This window comes from Pelecanus crispus, chromosome 7 (assembly GCF_030463565.1).
Source record: "Pelecanus crispus isolate bPelCri1 chromosome 7, bPelCri1.pri, whole genome shotgun sequence".
NCBI classification, from domain to species: Eukaryota; Metazoa; Chordata; class Aves; order Pelecaniformes; family Pelecanidae; genus Pelecanus; species Pelecanus crispus.
The window spans coordinates 31,594,143-31,616,301 of record NC_134649.1 but is presented as its reverse complement, the minus strand read 5'-3'; the positions used below and the strand labels follow the sequence as shown (position 1 = coordinate 31,616,301).

The following is a 22,159-nucleotide window of genomic DNA, read 5'->3' as shown; positions in this document are numbered from 1 at the left end:
CCCCATTTTCCTTTCAAAATACCTGTGCCTCCCCAAAGGAAAAGCAGCTCATCACAGCCAGAAAAGAGGTCTCCTCTCATAAAAGTCAAATGACAGCCAACTTGTAACAAAAGACCAACAGGAGCATCACAACCATCAGGCTGCAACAAGGGCTGCACTCCGGTTCTGCAAAACAACTCAACAGCCCATCTGCCCTACCGGGCAAAGAGCCTCCCAAAGACAGCAGGAGGCTGGCAGTTCACTCAGCCAAACCTGCCACCCAACACATCTGCACTAGCAACAACAGCAATCCATCATGTTTCACATACGTTAGATGGGACCCTTTAGCTGTAATAAATTGCCAACGCAACAATCAACAAGGCAAAGCAATTAATAAGGGGGGTATTTTCATTACGTTAGCTGCAGCAATTAATACAAGTGGAATGAAAATCCCCTACAAAATTAGGGCAACATAGAAGATGGATGTTTCCTTATCATGATGTACTTAATAGAAAGCCCCCTCAAATCTCAGCGGTCACACACACATGCTAGACTTACTGAATGGAGGGAGTTGGACCTGGTAAATCTGTAGTTAGCAAATTTGGGAATGTTCTTAATTGAGTGCTGGTCTGTGCTGAGTAAAATAAAAGGATGTAGCAAATTGTTCTTTAGGCAGGAGCAGTTAAACAGGCAGTAAACAGCATCAAAAATGCTGTCTCTGCAAAAGCTATTTATTTCTAGCCTACAGATGACTGAGAAAGAGGCAGGTTGACTAGTGAGGGGCTAAGATGTCACTGTGGGCTGACACTGTTTTGCTATTTATGCTCTCACAAGTGACTGAATTTGACAGGGATAGCTGATAACCTTCCGAAAATAACTGAGGTACCAAAGAATGTAAGTCCTAGCTAACACAAGTTTTGATTTTTGCAGCTTATAAAAATGCAGATTAATTCTCAGTCTAACAAGATGATCTTACAGCTCTACCCTGGAAAATATTAAAATGGGACATCTATTGTATAAGGACAACTGAATTGCATAACTGCCTTTCTGAATATCTCTATTTGGCTTTTACTGAGAATTCAAAAGTCAGCTCCCTCGCTTGCAGCAGGTCAGATACAAATCTTACTACTTCTCTCTTTTTTTTTTTAAAAAGAAAAAAAAATTTAAGGTCTTTTTTTTAATAGTCAATCAAGAGCAACATAGAGAAGTTAACCTATGCAGGGCAATCCAGAGGTTACAACTCTCCTGACCAAATTCATATAGCTTGGGTCACGCCAAGCCAAAAAGCACATTTCTTGCTTCACTAATTACAAACTACTGTAGCTCTAGTAAAACACAGTAAAGATTGGAACATGCAGGCTTTGGAGATGATCCACTTCCAGGTTTTCTCTCCACACACACAGAGCCACGTATAGGAGGAAGGAAAACTGGAAGACTTCATACCCTATCTGTTTTTAATGCGTCCCAGGTAGAGTGCACAGCTGGGACCATTACCCCCACCGCTAGCGGGGTTGTGGCAGCACCCTTCCTGAATGTTGGAAGGGAAACATGGTAAAAAATTATCCAGCCTGAAGGCCTGCTATAACTGCTGCAGGAGAGGGTCAATGTAAGCAGCAGCTGAACTCCAGCCAGAACCTCCTCATGTGCGTACAGTGATTTACTGGGCACCTCTAAGCACTCGGTTCAACTTAAGGACTGGTGCTTATAGGCTCTTTGCTGTAGCAATGGACTGAATCTGATCAAGTCAAACACCGGTCCAAGTACGTAGGGATGTTCCAAATGGGAGAAGGGGAAGTGACAGCATCAACAACAGGAAAAAGAGGAATTCCCAAATTCCCAGGTATTTGGGAATTGCTCTCACATAGGGAGACATTATTTTATGTGAGCAGAATTTGGGAGAGAATATGGAGAGGCCTTTGGTTAAAAGGAGTGTCATACATAATTACAGATTCCCCAGTGACAACAAAATGAATTGGGAATTGTAGCAACACTGAAGGGGAAATAAAAGTTGTCACTGATGGTAAAAGTAATAATTAATTCTGGAGCCTTCTCTCTCTGTGCTCCCCACCACCACCCCAGCAGGAATGCACCAGGCTCTTTCCCAGCACCAGAATTATTTCTGTAAAACATTTTTATAAGTTGCAATACCTCTGTAACCAAAAATAGAGGCAAATGCAAGTGCTTAGTGGGACCTTCGAAACCCCAGCTGTGAAGACTCATTAACTGTAAGTACATTTTAGCAGATGCACAGCTCTGAATCTGACTCATGACTCTCCTCCCATGACAGCAAGACTTGAGGTAAAAAGGCTTTAGATAATTGATATGGATTCTTACTCAGGCAAATTAGGAGAAAGAAGTCAGCAGAGAGGAGACTTAAGGGATGTAGTGAAGGAAGGGGGATCAATTGTTTAGTGTTTTTTCTTGAGTGATCCATCACCTGCCATGCCAAGGCACAGGGAGGGTGGTGCGACACACGAATCTATGTTTTACCTAACAAATTTTATGCATCTCGCTCTTGTATGGTGGACAACAGCTCTAGCCTCAAATACCAGATCAGAGTAAAGGTTCTCCTTGGGTACCTATCCACCAGGGATTTAAGTCATTTGGCACTTTTAAGGGCTGGAAATGTTCAGATTTACCAGGAGCAACTGCACATAGGGTAGTCCTCATGTTTGCAGCTCCAGCTTGCCAAAGGACAGGATAGATATGGGGGAGACACACAATTAAGAATCTCTCCCACACACAAGGCATATGGAAAAGTGAAGCACGCAAGTCATAGTTGACTCAGAACTGCATACCAGAGGCCTCACCTACAGTCACATGTGTATGTGTGTGTGCACGCACAGCCGGGGGAGGCATTTAATGCTAGCAGAGATCTTTCTGACTGGATTTCAGCATAAGTACAAAAGCATCAGGGCCAAAACCTGCATTAGGAGTCTGTCAGCCACCAGCCTCTGACTCTAGCCGGGGTGCCGACATACACTAGGGAGGAGGGCAGACCATTTGGTGTCCAGCAGCTCTTTCACACTGGCATTTCTAAGCCTTTTACAAGTTTCTGGAAACAACATTTAAACCGCAGTGTTGTGTATTATACAAGAACAGATCTTCCTTTGAACGGTTCAAAAAAAAAATCTCATTGGCTTTCCACCACCCCACCAAAAAAAAAATTTTAAAAATCTTCTAGCAGCATTGACCGAAGTTTAAAGCAACCTGGTTGGCTTCCATGCATCCGATGGCCTCTTCCAAGAGTGAAAACTCCACGCAGACATAGCCATAGTCGTAACCTGGGGACAGCATTTAAATACAGACGGGAGTCATGTTAGTGCCTTGTCATAAAGAAAGCCACATTAAATATTCAATTTCCCTTTCCCTCCAATGACAAACCCTCTAACCACCACCCCTCTACTCCAGAATGAAAAGGAGAGAAATCAGGGACTAGCTGGATGATGATTAACTGGGCAGTTTATCATGAATGTTAATAGTACAGTGTTCCCACTTCCCCTTACACAACCCAGCGACAGGCACACCCTTCCTTAGGGCAAGAAATAATTGCCTTGTTTTTTTTTTTTTAAAGCCACAGTGATTTTCCATTGCCAGTTTCACATTTTGTGCTACCTTGGAGGCAGTGCTCTCCAAAGCAAGTGTTGATAAGTCATTTCAAAGTACCTTGCTGCAAATGTATTTTACATGAATAGCCAGCATTTTAATTGGGCAATATTTCAGAAAGAACTAACGTGATTCCTTTGCCTTTGCTATTTTTCCTTCAACACCTGCTTACATTTGAAGTCTAATCCCTTGTATTACGAAAAAGTGCAGTAGAGCAGGAATGAGAACTCCAACTTTTTCATTTTGGTATAGATGTTATTGCACACGTAACAAGAGGGTGCGGGAGCTTAAGTTTAAACATAAGAAGCTAGAGAGCTTTTACTCTTCTCACTCCTTGGAAAGCTGTCATCTCAGTCAGTGGCAGAAGGGACCTACTGATTCAACTGTGTACTCCAGTTACCTGTGCCAAAATGTTATGTCCCACAGTAAAGTGCAGAGTGAACACTACAGAAGTTAAGACCATCCTAAGAGCCATGCTTCATGTTGAAACTATCTCCAAGAACTGAAGCACTGAGGAACAACCTAAAGTCACAACCTCACCCTTCACATGCCAAGGCCACCTCACGCCAAAACAATGCTTTCCAGATGATCATGGGCTGAGATGCTTTTACATGGACAAACAGCGAGAGGAAAGGCTTGGTTCCCTCTTCCTGCTGCTCTTTTGGCTGGTTAGGAGCAAGAGGAAAGCCAGTCTGCATGTGGATTGTACCATTTTAGGCACTTAGCTGTCCTGGTGAAGAGCTTCTCTCCTCTCCTAAAGATGCACACCTTAACACCGGTACCTTCAAACCAGGTACGAATCTGGTTCCTATTGCTTCAGCCCCTCACCTTCCATGGGAAGGTAACTCCACACACACTTCTTTCAGGCAAGGCTTTCCAGTCTGCTGGAAAACAAGCCCCATCTTCCCCAAGGCTACACCAAAGAACATTTGCTCCACTCTCCAATTTTTCCTTCTCTGTTTCTTTACCATCTTTGTACTTAACCACATCAGAGACAAGGCCATACAAAACTGTTTCATCATCAAATACTGGTTTTTTTGTTGTTGTTTTTTTTTTTTTTAAATTCTGGGAGCTCTTTGCACACTGGTCTAATGACACAATCCTGACTTTGTACGTTTGCTTTATAATGAGACTCCAATTTGAATCTAGCTCCTCCTCTACCTCACACAGGAATGTATTCCCCCTCCCCATATTATTTTAGTCAATATAATTACACTAGAGGGAAAATTATCAATCTGGGTGCTTTTCAGCTCAGTGAAAGACACAGGCCAGCAGCACGCCATCTGTACTGAAACGCCGCTAAAGCCACTTGATATTCTTACATGAAGTGGACACCTGGAACTAGAGGTACAGTTTCAGCTGGCAGAATCAACAGAACCAAATTCACCCAGCTGTTCCCATAGTTCCATCCATTCTGCTCTGCAGTTCCAGCCACACTAAATCACATTTTGAAAATGAAGCAGTCCTCCTCTCTGCAGAAGAGAGCTGCTCTCCAGGAGCAGTGCTGCCCCTTGCTGGGAGACTGTTTTGCATTCTGGGCAGACACCTCTGCCGTTTCACGGCGCAGCATGCAGGCTCACATGGTATGTTTTAAAGTCTTATTCAAATCCAGAACTCCAGAGTCACTACTCTCCCTCCTGATCAGAAAAGGGCTGCATGAATGATATTTGTCAGCCTGTGAGGCTCTGATTCCACTTCATGGAGAGGATTTTTGAGAGCTGCTGTAATGAGCAAGCTAGGATCAGAGTGCTCTCTTATTTCCATGTGCATATGAAGTAGGGGGTCTCCTGACAGACAGAAAGCAAGATTGTAGAAGTTTCCACTCTGTTTGCTCTACAATGAGAGGCAGTTTACATCCCAGTCCTCGTGAAGTGAATGAGTGGTTTAGATGTGGATTTAATCCAGCATGACACAACTGAGAGTGCAGCGCTGAATGTTATACGTAGATATAAAAGCTGAGATGCTTGGAGGAACGTACACTACAGGATCGTTCCAAGCATTACATGGAGACAGTTAAAGGGAACATTTTTCCTTGTGCATTTTCTTACCTCTGCCCTCCCCCACCAAACTCAACGCCCCTAATAAGCACAGCTGCAGTAACATGTACAGTGAGAACCAAAACCAGAAACTGTGGCCCCATATCCTGCCAAAAAGCAGCTTCAGGCCAGATGTTCAGCTCTTGTGGTCAGGTTGCAGAGGGACGCAGCGTTCTGCGATTCACTATGAGCTATCCTTGCACAGACAGCACCAAAGCAGTGATGCAACAAGAGAGCGGCCTGGAGCCACTGCTCCACTCCGAACCGCTGATGAGGATCTGCAGGGGCTTGACACTTTCCAGATCCAGCACTTTGCATAGATCTGACCAGCATGCTCAGTATGTGAGAATTGTGGAGTAACACCAGCCTTGGACGGTATGGCACCCCTGCTCTGTCCCCCTGCCACCACCTCCACAAAAGCATCCTTCCATTTTAGACCATGATGGAAAGGCCACTGAAATGGAGGCGTGTGGAATAATGGTGCTGCTACAGAGCACCTTCAAAACTCAATGTTCGCTGATTTTTCCACGATCTGCAATAATCACGTTACCCAGAGCACAACACTTGAAACAAAACTACGTGACTTAAGGCTAGTTCCTAAGGGGGAGCAGCTATAGAGGCTCCTGCCACTAACTGTTGTGCCTTTTCCCTGCCTCCTCTGTAGGGCTAGTTCAGCTCTTTGGGTCAGCTGCTGAGCTTGCATATTTTTATTTCCAAAGCCTTCACACAGTTTCCCTGTCAGAATGCAGCAATTCAGCTGCTGTTACCAGAAGCAGGGCAGGGGATTTTGACAGAGGCATGGGGCCAGGCACCTAATCAGCAGGAATTGGTTCAATAGGCATCCCAAGGTAAGCTGACGTCCGCTATGAACGAGAGCTCTCTGATGCTCACTGATATTCTTCAGGTCATAATAATAAAACCAAAGTGACCAAACCAGCAAAGCAAAATCACTGCTGAAGACTACAGTGTGGTTTTTTTGCCTCAAGGTGGCCTAAATTCATATGCAAGGTTTCACATGAAGATATAAATCCTGGTATCTTCTTAATTTGATCCTTCACTAACCGATTAGCACAATACTACAGTTTCAGGATCCACTAAAAGCAGAACAGAGTAAGAAGTGCTTTATGTTTTGGCAGAAGTATATGTGCTCAACACAGACTCTGTCAAAAAGGGAAGGAATCAGTATTTCCCCCCATGAAACCTCTGAGCATGCTGCAGCCCAGTTACACTGACCAAATGAACTTTCCAACAGGAACAGTCCTCCAACACTTGAACTCATGCAGATTTTGGCCCCAGCATAGCCATAATACATGCATGTCCTCATCTTCCCCCCACGTTTTAGGTCTGTGTAAAAGGACTGTTGTACCTTATTTAACTACTTCCTCTCAGCTGCATCACAGGCTGTATACGATGGGTGAAATGAGAACACAAGGAGAGCATGTACATAAAATCCCGAGGACTTCTGTTTTCCCTTAAGTGCTTCTATGTATACACAGTCCTTTACAGATGCTCCCAAAGCACGCTCGGTTGTTTTCTGCACTGAAAATGGGCACAATCGCTTAATACTTAGGGAGTAAGGACACATTTAGAGCTCCAGGAAACTGCTCTGCAAACATTTGAATAAGGAATATTTTGCCTCTGAAACAGATGTGTTTCACTGAAGTGAATTTTGACAACAAGTAGCAGGTTCCTGTTAGCATGCCATGGTTTGGCTAAAAATCCAGAAAGCCTGACTTAAAATTACTGGTATTTTGGCTTCAGAAAAAAAGATCGAAGACTTGGGATTTAAAATAAGACTTGCTTCTATACACACACAGTTTCTACTGAACAACTGACACATAATAATGTGTTACTTCATGGTAGTTTGTTATGTCAAAGATCTAAATAAAGGAAAACCGTAATGTTATTCTGACAGGGACTGTAAGCAGTGTGAAGACACAAAAAAAAAAAAAAATCTCTGGAGTTTTAGGAGGCCAAATGAAAAGATCACATAACGACAGCAGCTCTATCTATGCCAAACCAAAGATACTTTTGGAAAGAAGGCATGATGGCAACATGACAAAGGCTTCCAATTCAAGAGGTGATCCAGCTCCTTGATTCTAGGAATAAGCACGCAGTAAGTCACATCACTCTTTGCCCCTACAAGCTGAAGGCATTAGGTAACCTTATCATAGAATCATTTAGGTTGGAAAAGACCTTTAAGATCAAGCCCAACCGTAAGCCTAACACTGCCAAGTCCACCACTAAACCATGTCCCTAAGTGCCACATCTACATGTCTTTAAGCCCATGGTGAACAGTCACCTGCCTTCTCAAAAACAACTGCTACAGAACCCCTGTCTGCTGTGGTGCAATACAAACATATTCTCTCTCTCCTCTGGCCTGGAAGGTAAGAAGATGGCCTCCTGTTAAAGTAACTGTATAACAGGTTGCCAAAAGACAGTATGCTAAACTGAACAGCTGGGCCAGCTGCAAACATGGTGGAGGTCCCTGCATCTGCCAGATGGGGCCAAGCAGCCTGAGGGCAGAAGGTGATAATGATGGAGTCTCCATAGGCAGAGAGCTTCTCAACTATCCCAACACCACAACACTTGTGTTTTTTCCTGTAGGATTAGAGAGAACTACCACAGAAGAAAAGCATTTGCAGTTCTGGGCACTTCTAGGACTCTGAGAGATAGCACATTGAAGCAGAACCGTAGCCAGCCTGCTGAAGCAAGGATATGCTTGCTGCTTGCTCTCTCCTGAGACAGCATGGCAGAGCAGAGTGCAGCTGGGAAAATCCTCTGCAGGGTTTCACCCACGTTAGAGAAGAAAGTTCTACTGCTTCAAAGGCAACTGCAGCATAAAGTATGGAGTGAATATGAAGGACTTCCACATCCCTTGAAGGAATCTGCCGTCTCACATGCTGATCTTTGCACAGCTTGGGTAGTGGAGACAGGATTTTGCACACCATTCTCAGAGAATCTCCTATTCCTTGGTCAATAGGAAGAGCTACCTCATCTGTGGGAGATTTTGGCAACACACCCATAACCTCATCCCCAAGTTTTTCTGTTTCCTGCAAGGAAAGATGCAGATGTAGGTCAGCCACACTAAAGAGTGAACACCTCATCACAAGAAAATACTGGAAAACACAGGGCTTTCTCTGTATCTCTACGCTATTACAGCGTACTATTATTAGCAGGCATAATACACTTGATGCTTCCAAGAAGCCAGGAGCTCCTGAACACGCACAGTCGTGGCTGTATCTTTGCTTACGCAGCGAGTCTTGCCATTGCAGTGAGGATGGGCAACAGTGTAGTGCCTTCCATGGTGAGCAGAGAAAATAAAGCTGCCCGCACAGTCTGAAAATTTGGAGGACACCCCCGCAGCACGGCTGGGAACAGCAGCAATCTATCTATGCTAACACAAGCTTAGAAGCCAAAACTAAGATCTCTCTCAATACTAGCTGGTGGATTCTGAGCATCCATAAATTTGTCAAATCTCTTTACTGCACAGATAAATTGGCGTTCAGAGCTACTAAAGCTGAAGAGCTGTACCAGAAAAGCTTGCTGTTGAATACTAAACAGGATGATCTGCAACCAGCCATATCCCCAATTCCTTTCAAAGGCTGAGCATTTACAAGCCACACCTGGCTGCTGGAAAAAGGCCTGCCACTTCATACTGTCCCTCTGTATAAAAAAAGTACATTCTTATGCACTCATTCATGACAGCACTGCACAAGAGAACGGCACTGAAACCACAGGATATCAAACACAGCTATATTCTGAAATAGAGCGCTACAGTCCATCCTCCTCCCTCCCTCCAGGAGGACAAGACTCAGAAAGGACCTGCCTGAGATGCCCTCAAAAGTAGATACAGGCAGCCCCATGAACTGCAGGAACTACAAGTGTCAGAGCCCTAAATGGCTGTCAACCCATCTTGGCCCAGGAGGGTAGTTTGTATACCAGCACACTGGGAAGGAGGGAAAAACCCACAATACTAAGATCATACACATTGTAGCTTTATTAAAGACAAAGTATTATATTTGTACAGAAACCTGGAATCCAAGGAAGGCTAGGGCCATCACAAAACTCCATGAGAGGACTGGAAGCTGCATACATGGGAAGGTGTTGCAGACTGGAACTTGGTTTTGAAGTGCTGCTAATGTGAACGTGGTCTCCAGGATATATGATCTGTCATTCAGCACAAATGACTCAGAAAAGCAATCAATGCAGTAATGTCAGCACACTGTGAAAAGCCTTGAAGTTTTGTGCTGGAGATGCAAAAAGGGTGAGCACATTTGTAAAAACGGTTACAGAAGGAAGGATTCTGCTTGTCAAAAATGCTGTGAGCATGTTTTATGGATGAATGTGTGTGTTGCCTCTTCTGTTGAAAAGGCCTTATATCCCTGAACCAAGGTTGATCACTATCAAAAACACTGACTTAAAACAGATTTGTACTTCCTATTTCCTAAGCCATCACATCACAGATGAGGAAAGATGGGCAAGAATGCCTTTTGCTTCCAAGAGACAATGTACTACTGCCCTGAAATCAAGCAAGACTAGTCAAAAGCCTACTGCCCACACAGCTGGGAAAACTGGCAAGGACTGGTATTGATGACCATGGACTAATTCCAACTAAGTGCTTTTTAGTCCTCACCAGGCTATTCTGTCTACAAACAAGAAACAATTGCTTCACACAGATCTGCACTGAAGATATTTCCCCAGCTTCTGAAAGATGAGTCCCTCCAGACTGAAGAACTCGGCTGATGAACAGGTGATCTGGTCAGGCCTCAAGAGGAAACTCCATGTGTGCTACAGCATCTTGTGAGCTCATGGATGATCACTTCAGCTCTCAGCAAATGCCCGAGATCTGCGTGCCCTTATTCATGGCTGACGCAGTAGAGTGGGCCACACAATCTTCACTGTGCAAAGCACTAAATACAGCAACAGGAGATTATTCTTCCTGTGGTGCATTAGCACCAGCCTTGATGGTGAGCCAAGTTGCCTTCCGTATAATTAGCACAACAGGCAAGATGCACCTCTGCACCACAGCGTGTATTAGAGACATCTCACATCAATCCACAGCACGTTCTTTGTACCAAACCAAGAATATAAGTCCTTGTGGGATCTACTCCTAATCAAACTCCATAGGGTTGGTGCCAAGCCCTCTTCGTGAGAAAGCCACTAGCTGGCCACAAATCCACCCTTCAGAGGTGTTTCCCCAAGGGCACTGCATCATTCCTGAAAGGAAACAAAAGGTCTCAGTTTAGCACAGTTCTGCTGCATACCTCCAGAAACATCCCCTCCCCACGCAGAGCAGCAGCTCAGCTCTCCCACCCTACCTAAGGCTGGAAGCTGCAGCACAACGGCACCTGTGGCACGCAGGAGCTGGGGGCAAGCACAATATTTCACTAGCACTTCTGACCTCTAAGAGCATTACTAGCCCAAACCCCACCCACACGTACACCTACAGTGAGGGAGCTAAGACTCAGTTAAATGCGGGCCAGACAAATGCATAGCCATGGCTGCTACCACAACAGGAGTTCTGCTTTAAGAGAGAGGAGATCTCACTGCCTTGGGACGCATTCCAGCCATGGAAAAAAATAGAGAATTTATGCCTAGTATGGAGAGGTGCACCTCTGTACCAATTTTTCCATCATTAAGTGTAAACTTCTGGACCTTAGATTATGAGTTTTAGCAAAATACAACACTAAAGAATACAATTCTAAATTTCAGAGGCTTCATGAAATATTCCTGAAACCAAAGATTCACTGTTCTGATATACAGGATAGACAGTACTTGGAGGGGGAAAAAAAAAGCACCTTTTAAAGGTGTATCTAAGGGCCTTATTAATATTTAACAGGGCACCAGTGTGGCAGAGCTTAGTGAGAACAAGCAAGATAATCCAGTTTCTTCTAGGACTTGGCCAAGGCAGTTTAAGTTTAATAAAGGGAGGGATAAGGGGTGCAGTTCCAAGCATTTCTCCAGGTCTGAAGAAATGAAACAAGAAATAAATGCTAGTGCAAGAAGGTAACTAAGCAAGCAGTAAAGTACATTGGGTGCCAGTAGTACTTGCTAAAACAAAAGCTTTTCAAAAATGAGCAGGCAGCTGCCATTAAGTAGCTGCTAAGTTAGTCACATTTTTTAGGTTACACTACATTTCCTGCATGTACCTCCACCGCAGGAGGATGCCTGTCCTTTAGCATCAGCCACCTGTATCCACATGGACATCCCTCTGGCCTCAAGCATTACTGCTGTTCAGAGAACTCCTCCCTGCTCCCATCATCCTCCTTCCATGAGTGCTTGGCTCCCCAGGAGTGCAGCACTGCATTCCCACATCCCCACCCAGGGTTCAAAAGTGAGTATTCAGGAGAGTCAGAAGAGGGTTAGCAAACCCAAATCTCCCAATTTCTGAAGTGCTGCACTAATTTAGAGGGTTCATAAAGGGGCTGGGGTGGACCTCACTGTTCCTTCTGATTGCAATCCAGCTCACCTGGTCCCTCCAGATCCGCTTCACAGAGCTCCCCTCTGCACGTGCTGCTCTCCATTTCGGTCAGTGTGTCCATTCTCCACCAGGCTCTCCCAGCTCAGCAAAAACTCGTCGCAGTTCCCCAAATGGGCTTGTAGAGTAAGCTAGAAAAGCCTCAGGGGCTGCCAGTGATTTCTCAGGCTTGCTTTCCCTGAACAGCTTTTCCCAGCTGCTAGTACTAACCCTAACGTGAATCCTGGTTGGAAAACACACGTTCCAAGCTTATCCCACCGTAGACTGCATCCAGGAGAACAATTTGAACAGAAGGCTCAGAGTACACTTCGTGTTTTCACTTATTACTTGGACATCATTGCAGCATCTTTTAAGGGTGAATGACTCATCATAAGCAGCCCTTTAAGATAAAGATAGCTCCATGTGCTCTCTTCTCCAGGGCATACGTGTGTGTTCAGCCAAAGAGTTCTGCGCACATCAGACACGCAAGATGATATCTCAGGCTTTGCTTATGTTTGACATTATTCAGGAAAGTAGAAATAAAGCTTGATGAGAATCAAGGAGATAAGTTTAAAATATGATCAAAATCAAAACCAGGACAAGGTGTGTTCATGTTAGATTCCTCGAAGGTCAAAAGCTATCAGCTTCAAGTTCCTGGCAGTCAGCACCAATGCAAACACACAGACAGTAACAGGAGAATGACAGACACCAGGCTTCAAGTAGCCTGGTGCTGTTGCATGCTGCACTAACAGCTCCACAGAGGGAGACCCACGCTGTAAAGTCACGCAAAAGCCTTGACACCAAGTGAGCAGAGACAAGTACCTTCAGATGGGACAGGGGGAGCTCACAAGCCATTACCAACAATCCCCTATCAGAGAGCTGCTGACAAGTCATCACCACTAGTATCTACTGAAGCAGCAGTAGATCCACGGCTCTGCCTCCGCATGAGGCAGCAAGAGGCACCGGGAGATACTGCAGACTAAAGCAGTTAATGGTCTTTGAGAAGATTCCACTATCACCTCAGGGTTTATTCTTTGTAATGATTAATTGAACAGACATGACGAAACACACTTGAAAAGGCAAGCTGAAAGATAAGCCAACAATCTAATACAGTTATTTCTGCCAAGGCTTACACATTACATTGGAAGAAGCCCTCTTCCCCGCACAAATGGATTTGATACTTTCAGTCTGAACATACAGGCATCAATTCAAAAATCTAACTGATGGAAATTACACGTTCATGTTGCATAGGGTAATACTATAAAGTCTGACTTTGATATTTTATCATTGTCTGTAAATATCTGCCTTTTTGATTTAAATAGAACTACTATGCCACTTCTCAAAGTCTCTCCTTTCACTACCTTGTTGAAAATCCAGACACTGTTTCAGCCTGTGGGCTTCAGAGACAAAATGATCTAAAGAATAAACAGCTTGAATGCGTACCAAAATAACACCAGCTATAGTAAGAACAGTTTCATGCTCAGCACAACCTTCAGTGAAAATTTGCTTCCCTTAGCACATACACAGCATGTAAAAAAGAAAGGGCTTTATAAAAAGAAGTTGAGCTGCTTTTTCCAAGAAAAAACACCATATATTTTCCCCAAAAACAGAAGGAGTCTTGTGAAAGATCATACAGTGGAATCATCACGTTGAAGCTGCTGAGATAAGCTTTATGATAGGCGTTATCTTTTTGTGAAACTGATCCGAACCTCACTTATTTTGAGTTCATTGTGTGTTGTTATGGCTGTTATTGTTCTCCAACAGCTGCAGGCATTCTTCTCTCAAACACACTCAACATGCATACTCATGATTAATGTTATTTTTAACATTTCTGGACAGCACTCAAAAATATACAACCCACTCAGACAGGCTTAGCACACACTCTTCTGAGCCAGGCTGCCGTCATCCCATTGAGCTGATACAGCAATGCAGCCAGTGGGCCCAGGTGTATCCAAGACACACTAATAATCCAGCAAGTTTGCCTTTAGTTCTTATGAATATTTACATATGCACTCCATCCTAAAAGCATTGTTTAGCCCATGACTGGCCTCTAGTTTCATACAGGCTTAGCTTTTCAGAAGTTAATATGTATTCAGTTTCACACACTCCTCTATAGGATTACCTAATGTGAAAAGCTGGATTAAATTTACTACAGCTTCTAGTTACCCAATTTCAAGAAGTAGTTTTCACAATTCAGGAAGCTTTTTTTGTCCTAGACGTACTCATCTTGCGTAAGAAGGATCAGAAAGCTGTTTAAATTAGCAGCTGCATTTGCAGCCTCAGGACACAATGCAAAACAAAGTCTTTGGAGTATCCATGTAACCTAGAATAACGCTACACTGCTTAAATTACTGATGTTGCCCGGACAGGGTTAAACAACAGCTTTAAATAGCTCACAAAATACGAACTAATTTTAACTTCATTCTTTCCCTCTCCACAATTGCCAGAAAAACGTAAAAAAATCCCAAACTTTGCAGCTGAGGAGACAGAGTGAAACAGAATGCAGCTTTTAGACAGCAGAAAACTGCAACCCTCATATTACCCTCATATGTGATCACCAGCAGATACTAGGGCTTCTGCACATAACTTCAGACACTGTGTCTCATCCTGAGTAGCCTTTGAAATGGGGGATGGGAAGGAGATGACAATGGTTCTCTAATGAGGGCAGTAAGTCCTAATAATGTAAACAAGAAGAGACTTATGAAGAGATTCCCAGGTCAAGTCAATTTATTACTGAAAGGTGATGTATTTCAGTAAAAAAAAAAACAACAACCACTGACAAATCACATCAGCATAGGCAAAAAATGAATATGTTGCAATTGTTGGGTTGCAGTCAGTGCTGGGCAGGTGACAACAGCCATGCTGTACTGTGCTTAGAAAAGAGGAAAGGAAGCAAGAGAGATTGACTGTACCCCTTAAGCCCTGCTTGTTGGGCCAGACCAGATTATGTGACACAAGGGTGTTCTCTAGTTCAAAAGTTCACAAGAAGGTTGTGAAATCTCCTTTGACAGCTTCCAGAAACAAAAATATACTTGAGAAATACCCAACTGCCCCAGTTTCTCTCCCCAGCTACTAAACACATAGGAACCCTTCATATAATGTATTGACACCAAGAATTCCAGCTGCTTCATGTGCAACCCATACTGGTAATACAAAACAGCACTGATGAGGGCAGAAGCCTCTGCTTTCCTATGTTTAAAAAAAAAACCAAACCAAAAACCCACACCAAAACAAACCAGTTTCCAGATATTTCCTACCAGTATTATCCAAACCAATCCCCAGGACTCACCCTGCATTTCCTACCATCGCACATCTTTGTTCCAGTATAACTTTCTCACAAAGCAGCCTTGTAAAATATTTCTTTCTTCAGAATCCTATACATACTGATCAGAAGTACAGCAAAACTTTATTCTTTGAATGAGGAAGAGCATCCAGACCCCATATTTGGATATTTGCTTATAAAACTTACTTTTTCTTTTTTTAACCTGTCTTCATATCTAAGAAGGTAAGTTTCATGTTACTGAAGGAAAAATATTAGGATGTACCAGGTTTCCTGAGGACACTATTTGTGCAGGATATGTTCCACAGTAAGACCATCTCAGAAACAAGACACAGAAAAATCTAAAAGTATTTAAGAATAATTTTTTTTAAAAAATCTATTGAGGAATTAGCCTGCTGTCCCATGTCAGTATTGGCTTTACTCTTGATGGCTATTAGAACGGCCTTATTGTTTTTCTGCTGGTCCTACATCTCTCTAGAGGCACCAGGACACATGCTTTACCTCTGAAGTAGCAGCGAGCACAGCCATCAGTTTTGAAGAGGACAAACTACAAAACTCAGTGCACATTTTCATTCAAAAATACCTGCAATTATGGCACCAAAGACTTTAACCAAACTGCCTAAGTGAGTATTGGTGTGAAAAATACCCATTTGTAAACTTGAAACTAGAAGCACTGGAAAAGCATTCTCACCTGAACTGTAATCTTTCAGTCGCAAGTCCTTCACAGGTGTACCATCAGGCCCTCGGAAAGCATTGAGAATCTACAGGAAAACCAAGATCCACTTCAGTCTCCAAAATCAAACCTCGGAAAAATGAAGTACTGGCTAACATACATTTCTGTCTCCCCAAGACTTCTTTTCTTTCTAGGTTAACTCTGTTACAAACTGACACATTCTCCTGATTAAGTTCCAGCAGTACCTGAGAACTGTTTATTAAGTTTTGGGAAGTATTTTTTGGTTTTTGTTTAAATAAGCAAGCACAATTTACACCACAACTCAACTGTGCAAAAGTTTATCACACTGGTTTCAGCCAGAGAGTTCACCTCTGATCATTATTTAAGGTCAGAGATGTCTTACTGCCTTTAAGAAAATCAAGGGACATGGGGTGACTGTTCTGAGTCTTATCATCCTCTGATGGACAAAGTTTCTGTCATGAGTTCTCCGGTATCAAGCTTCAGAAGCTTTAATCATCACAGCTAACCCTAGCAAAAACTGTTGCATGTAGGGGTTCTTATGTCTGGAACTGCCACCAAAAAAATATCCTAATTCAAAGTGGATGCTTTTGGAAAGAGAGCTTCTTTAACCCTGTAGCCTAGATTATTTTGGGGTTTTTTCAACTAAAATCAGCAGTAGCAGCAGACATCTTTTCCATCGTATAAGATCTCATTTAAGCAATTTCAAGTAACTAAGAATTAACAAGTTCACTTAGACACTACACATCTTCTGAGCCCAAAATACAATAACAAAGCAATAACATTTGGTATATATAAAGCAATGCTGGAAGCAAGGCATCTTAAAAAGAGTCTGGAGTCAAGGCTTTTAGCCACCAATACCCCACGTGTGACTGCGGAAAAACTCATCATTTCCAGACCCGCCAAAAAACAGAATAATCAGATAAAAAATAACACTGCAATCACTTCTAAATCTGGATTTTCCCTGAGGAAAATGACAGACCATCTGAACTACATAAACCAGGCTTAAAAATGGTACATTCAGAGACCCTTGACAGAAGTTTTTTGATGAAAAACATCCCACTTACATCATCCTTTGTGGCAGTTTCAGGCACTCCTCCTAGCCGAATGAGCTTGCTTGGCTTCACATATTTGGGACAGGTCCGGTAATCTTGGTCCTTGAGTTCACACAATTAAGATGGTTTTTACAAATGAGAGATGCTAGCTCTCAAGATATACAAACAGTAACAAAATAAAGCAGGGTATAATTCAAAGGCAAAGGCCCATAAGCAGACTGGCTCAAATCTTTAACCACAGCACTGTTTAAGATTCAGAGAGCTCTGGAGGACTTGTATTACTAGCTTCATATGCTCATTGAGCTGTACAATGAGATCTAGGTCCAGGAAAATAAAATAAGCAAATTACCTCTCTGTGCTTTCCAGCAATGGGAGATTCAAATTCAATAGTAGTTATTAACTCAGTAGTTACCATTACCTTCAGATTTCAAAGTTAACTCTGAAGGAAAACAAAGCATGCATGAGAACAGCTGTACTGTTCTACACAGGTCCACACAAGCCAGTATCTTCTCTCTGGTAGTGCTCATAAGCAATGTCCAGGAGAAAACAACAAAATAAGTTCTATATACTACTTCTCCCCAACACCCTCCCTCCCTCTGGTCATTTTCAGCTTGGGGACTTTCTGAACCAAATCTGGTTCTCCATATTTAGCAATTCTCAAATGCTAAATTGCATTTCTCTTGAGAAGAAAGTATTTCTGAGACAGAAAGGGTGCCCATTAAAACAACCTGGAGTGTGAGGATGATCTCATAGAAGGACGGTGAATTAGGACAGAACTGAAGTGATGGGATATGAATGAAAGGCTCCTTCCCAGCTCCTTCCATTCTTTGGCCAACACACATTTAACAGAAACATCAACTGATAAAACCACCTACCTGAAGGCTCTTATAGGGCCTAGAGTCTTTGCTGGGTTTTCCTTCTGAAAAGGACTTGCCATGTTCATAATCAAACATCTGATGTCCTGGCAGCCGGTGATCCACATCGCGATACTCAATGTTTCGGTAGTCAGTATCTTGCCTTCCAAGGAAATCCAGGCCACCTTCACCCTTTAACCCAAGATCAGAATCGGATCTTTGCTGCTCCCCCCCAGAAAGCTGCTGCTGTTGCTGCTTGTTAGCAAAGGTCTGAGGTTGCTCCTCTTGGTCCTGAAGAGTAGGAAGAGGTCCACGGCTATTTTGGAAATTGTGTGAAGCGTCATCTTCAAGACCCAGTCCAAGGGATTCCTCTTCTCTGGCTGGTGCTTCTGAATGTTGAAATTCTCCTTTTTGGCTACCAAAGGGAGTTCTATCTAGACCAAGTGCAGACTCCTCTCTCTTGCTGGTGCTTAAACCAGAGCCCTCTCTTTCTGCTAAAGGTACAGTAGATTGGTTGCGCCTAAAATCTACAAGGCTTTGATCCACAGGAGGCATTTCCCTATCTGAAAAGTCCATAGGAGGAGCCACATCTCTGCTCCTAAAATCCTGATCAGACCGGGACCTGTGCCTATTTCTGAAGTCTGACGATGGTACATTTCTGTTTCTGAAGTCCAAATCAGAGGTGCCCACACCCCTGAAGTCCAAATCAGGTACATCCCTATTTCTGAAGTCTGAATAGGAATGCTCTCTGCCCCTGTAGTCTAACTCAGACACATCTCTTGCCCTAAAGTCTGAATGAGATCCATCTCGACCTCTGAAGTCTAGATCAAAAGACCCCCTTCCCCTGAAGTCTGATGGAGGTTCATCTCTGCCCCTGTAGTCCATATTATGTGCTTCCCTATCCCTGTAGTTCATACGGAATGTCTCCCTGTTCCTGTAGTCCACCGAAGGAACATCCCCACCCCTGAAGTCCATAGGTGGCCCCTCTCTCTCCCGGAAGTCTCCAGAGTACATATCCCTGCCCCTATACTCAGAAGAGGGTGCCTCCCTACCTCTGAAATCCATCTGAGACTCATCTCTGCCCTGGAAGTCAGATGATGGGAAATCTCTGCCCCTGAAATCATGGTGCCCCTCCCCACCTCTGAAGTCACTACGTGGTCCATCTCTAGCTCCAAAGCTGAAAGAAGGTTCCTCTCTGTTGGCAAACTGAGGATTGAGGAGGCCTGTGAGTGCCTGGATATCAAAAGGAAGTGATTCTCTGCCAGAGAAGTTGCCAGAGTGTCTTTCTTGAGCAAGACTATCAAGGGAAGGAGGATATTCCCTGTTCCACCCGGGAGCAAACCTTTCTTCTTGGCTCCCACTGTAGAAATAAAGACAGTATTATTCATAACGTGCTTAGAGTCTGAAACCTACACAGCAGCACATTCTTCTCTAAACTTTTATAGAGTTGTGTAACAGTCTAAGATCCGCAGCAGATATTGATGTTTGGCAGTTTAAGATGAGGCAGCATACGACAGTTGTGAGAAAGTAAACTTGGGTGCTCCCATTTCAGCACAATTTCCAGAAGCACTCAACAGGGAATACCTGCAATATTAATGGGTTAATGATGGTAGCAATCCACATAGACCTGCACTGCACACAGCTCTGCAGCTGTTCAAGGTTCCACCAGCTGGTGTGTTTGTTCATTAGCATCACCAGCACACGCCTGCGAGGAACCACTTGAGCTTAAGCTCTCCGGGCAGTATGACAAATGGCTAACTTCACACATCATCCTGAGGCACATAAAAGCAGAGGTTACCAAACATGCTCTTTTAACATACTACAGAGACTCATTTACACTTCCTTGTGCTGGAGTCTGAACTGGCAAAATTTTGAAAGGTATCAGTTCAGACTTTGAGGATGCCTCACAGGAGTATGCCAACAATCAACATTCAAGATGATCTTGTGCTCGTGCCTCCAGACTGGCTGTCTTACACTGAGTTTACAACACTGTAGCCATTAGCTCTCCTGATATCTGCATAAAACCACTCAGGAAGCGGTTTCCCCTTAAGACAATTTTTCAAAACCCAATGAGGTTTTTTTTTGAGATGGAGCTACTTGATTTTTCATCTAAGCGAGGCTCCAATACATTTTCAAAAAAACCAGAATATAAAATATCAACACATTTGAAAATAACACCAAATGCTACCCAAATCAGTGGACATTTCCTTAGCAACTACAGCAAGTCATGTTCTTAAAGTTTCACTACAGAATCACTCACCAACAGAATGCAAGGTGACATCTGCACAGTTAATCAAACAATATACAGATTTCCTAAGCTACACGCCCCTGTTTCACCACCATATAGAACAGTAATTAAAACTTGGTTCAAGGTTAGAATTCCCCACCCAATACAGTAAAGAATGATGCCAATAAAATCCACTTAAAAATCAGCAGAACAGCACTACTGATATTATCACAAAACAGAGTCATGCTCCTATCAATACCATTAAGACACGTTCTGGAGGATACTGGGTTTCGTAGCTCAAATATCATCGGCTTTCTCAACACATTACAGTTGGACAATTATTTGAAGTATTCTTATTGCAGAAACCTAAGGTATGCCATGAGGAAGTGCCTTTATCATGCTGATATTCAAGTAACCAAAGTGGACATGTGAGCAAAGGATGAAAGAATTATACACAACAGAGGAAAACCCTAGGTCTTGGTGTCTCCATTTTTACTTTTTTTTTTTTTTTTTTTAATACCCAGAGCCCTCTTGCAAACACAGGGCCTAGTAACAACCAGAGGAACATAAACTAAGAAAAGTATCATGCTGTGCAGGTACAATTGCATACGAATCTTTAGAACAGTTCCAGGGACATTCAAAAATGTCTTATGAAGGAGCACGGCCAGGAACACAGGGATATATGGTCTACTTAACCTCATGAAGAGAACTAAACTCTCAAAGTTTGCATAAAAACCCTTGTGCAATGAAAGTGCCAGTATTTCTGAAGTTAAGACAACTACCATGGTTGAAAAGAATCAACATCACACTATTAGGCACTTCTCTTCTAGGTCTTAACAGCACATAGCACCAAAATCCATACGGCATATCATCACCTTAGCTTACAACAGCTAAACTAAGTATCACTAGAAAAGGTGGTGCAAAGAAGGAACAGAAATACTAAAGGCAGCTGTTGTTAAAAAAAAAAAAAGAAATTAAGAAACTTCACAGAAATGCAGAAAGTTACACTGCTACTTAACTTGCCTATTCTTTGGCAATCACACCTAGCTCCACACAGACCTCAGAACTTTTACCAAAATAGTCTGCTTACAGGAGGATGTGCAGAAATACTGACAAACAGAAAGTTCCTATGGCTTATTATATTTAAGAATGTTGCTGAAACAAACTGCACATTCAAACGCTTACCGAAAAGACCCCATTCTGTTGCCTTGTCGATGGTCTCCCCACATTTTGATCTTGTCTGGTAGGTTTCCAGAAATGGTTAATTCACTCTAAGAACACCAAGACAGCACAACCTGTTGAATAAATAACATGACAATAAGCCGCAAGTCAAAAAATACACATCACGTAAGAAAAACACTGCTGGTTAGGAGAAGAGGCGTATGGAACATCTGATCAGGATCCACAAATATACAAGACCACACTGAGGCATGAATTAATTTAATTGTTGCACTTCTCCGTGTTCAGATTTGCAAGCATCAAACGACTTCTGAAATCAAACTGTCAATATGGGTGGCCAAACTATTTGTTATCTGCTTTGATTAACATAAAGCTTTCCAACATACTGTGCTGTCTGACACTATCCAAAGTGCAGCTAGAAATGTGAGAACCACAATCTATAAACAACAAGGACCGTTGCTGAACAACAGTTTGCAATTAATGTTTAATCCAAACTCTTTCTGGCAAAAGCTCTTTCCTGTTCAAAGAAACGATCACTACTATTGGTCTACTATGCTTACTCTGCCCTCAAAAGTATGTAGATAACAGAGTAGGCTTTGCCAATAAATCATTGCAGACACTGTTCTCCAACGCTGCCCTCATCAAGCTGAGTGCCGCAAATAACACTTGCCTCAACAGAGATCTAAAATTTCATCCACTTCGTCCCATCGGCGGCAAAGGTGAGGATTTCCTGGCCATTGCCAAAGCCAGGACTTGAAATGGGAAGTACTTCTGCCTTCCCCCCCCCCCCCC

The 22,159-nt window shown here is 43.0% G+C and overlaps 1 protein-coding gene across 2 annotated transcripts in view; it reads right to left on the bottom strand.

Annotated features, from left to right (window-relative positions):
- RBM6 (RNA binding motif protein 6) overlaps positions 1-22,159 on the bottom strand; it is a 59,813-nt gene that overhangs the window by 33,296 nt on the left and 4,358 nt on the right. For both annotated transcript variants that reach the window (XM_075714699.1, XM_075714700.1), the window contains exons 2-6: positions 21,374-21,483; positions 17,983-19,321; positions 17,120-17,209; positions 16,053-16,122; positions 3,190-3,263 (exon numbers count right to left, since the gene is read on the bottom strand). In XM_075714699.1, coding sequence (XP_075570814.1) covers positions 3,190-3,263; positions 16,053-16,122; positions 17,120-17,209; positions 17,983-19,321; positions 21,374-21,417 — 1,617 coding nt within the window. In that variant the 5' untranslated portion in view covers positions 21,418-21,483. The remainder of the gene's footprint in view (positions 1-3,189; positions 3,264-16,052; positions 16,123-17,119; positions 17,210-17,982; positions 19,322-21,373; positions 21,484-22,159) is intronic.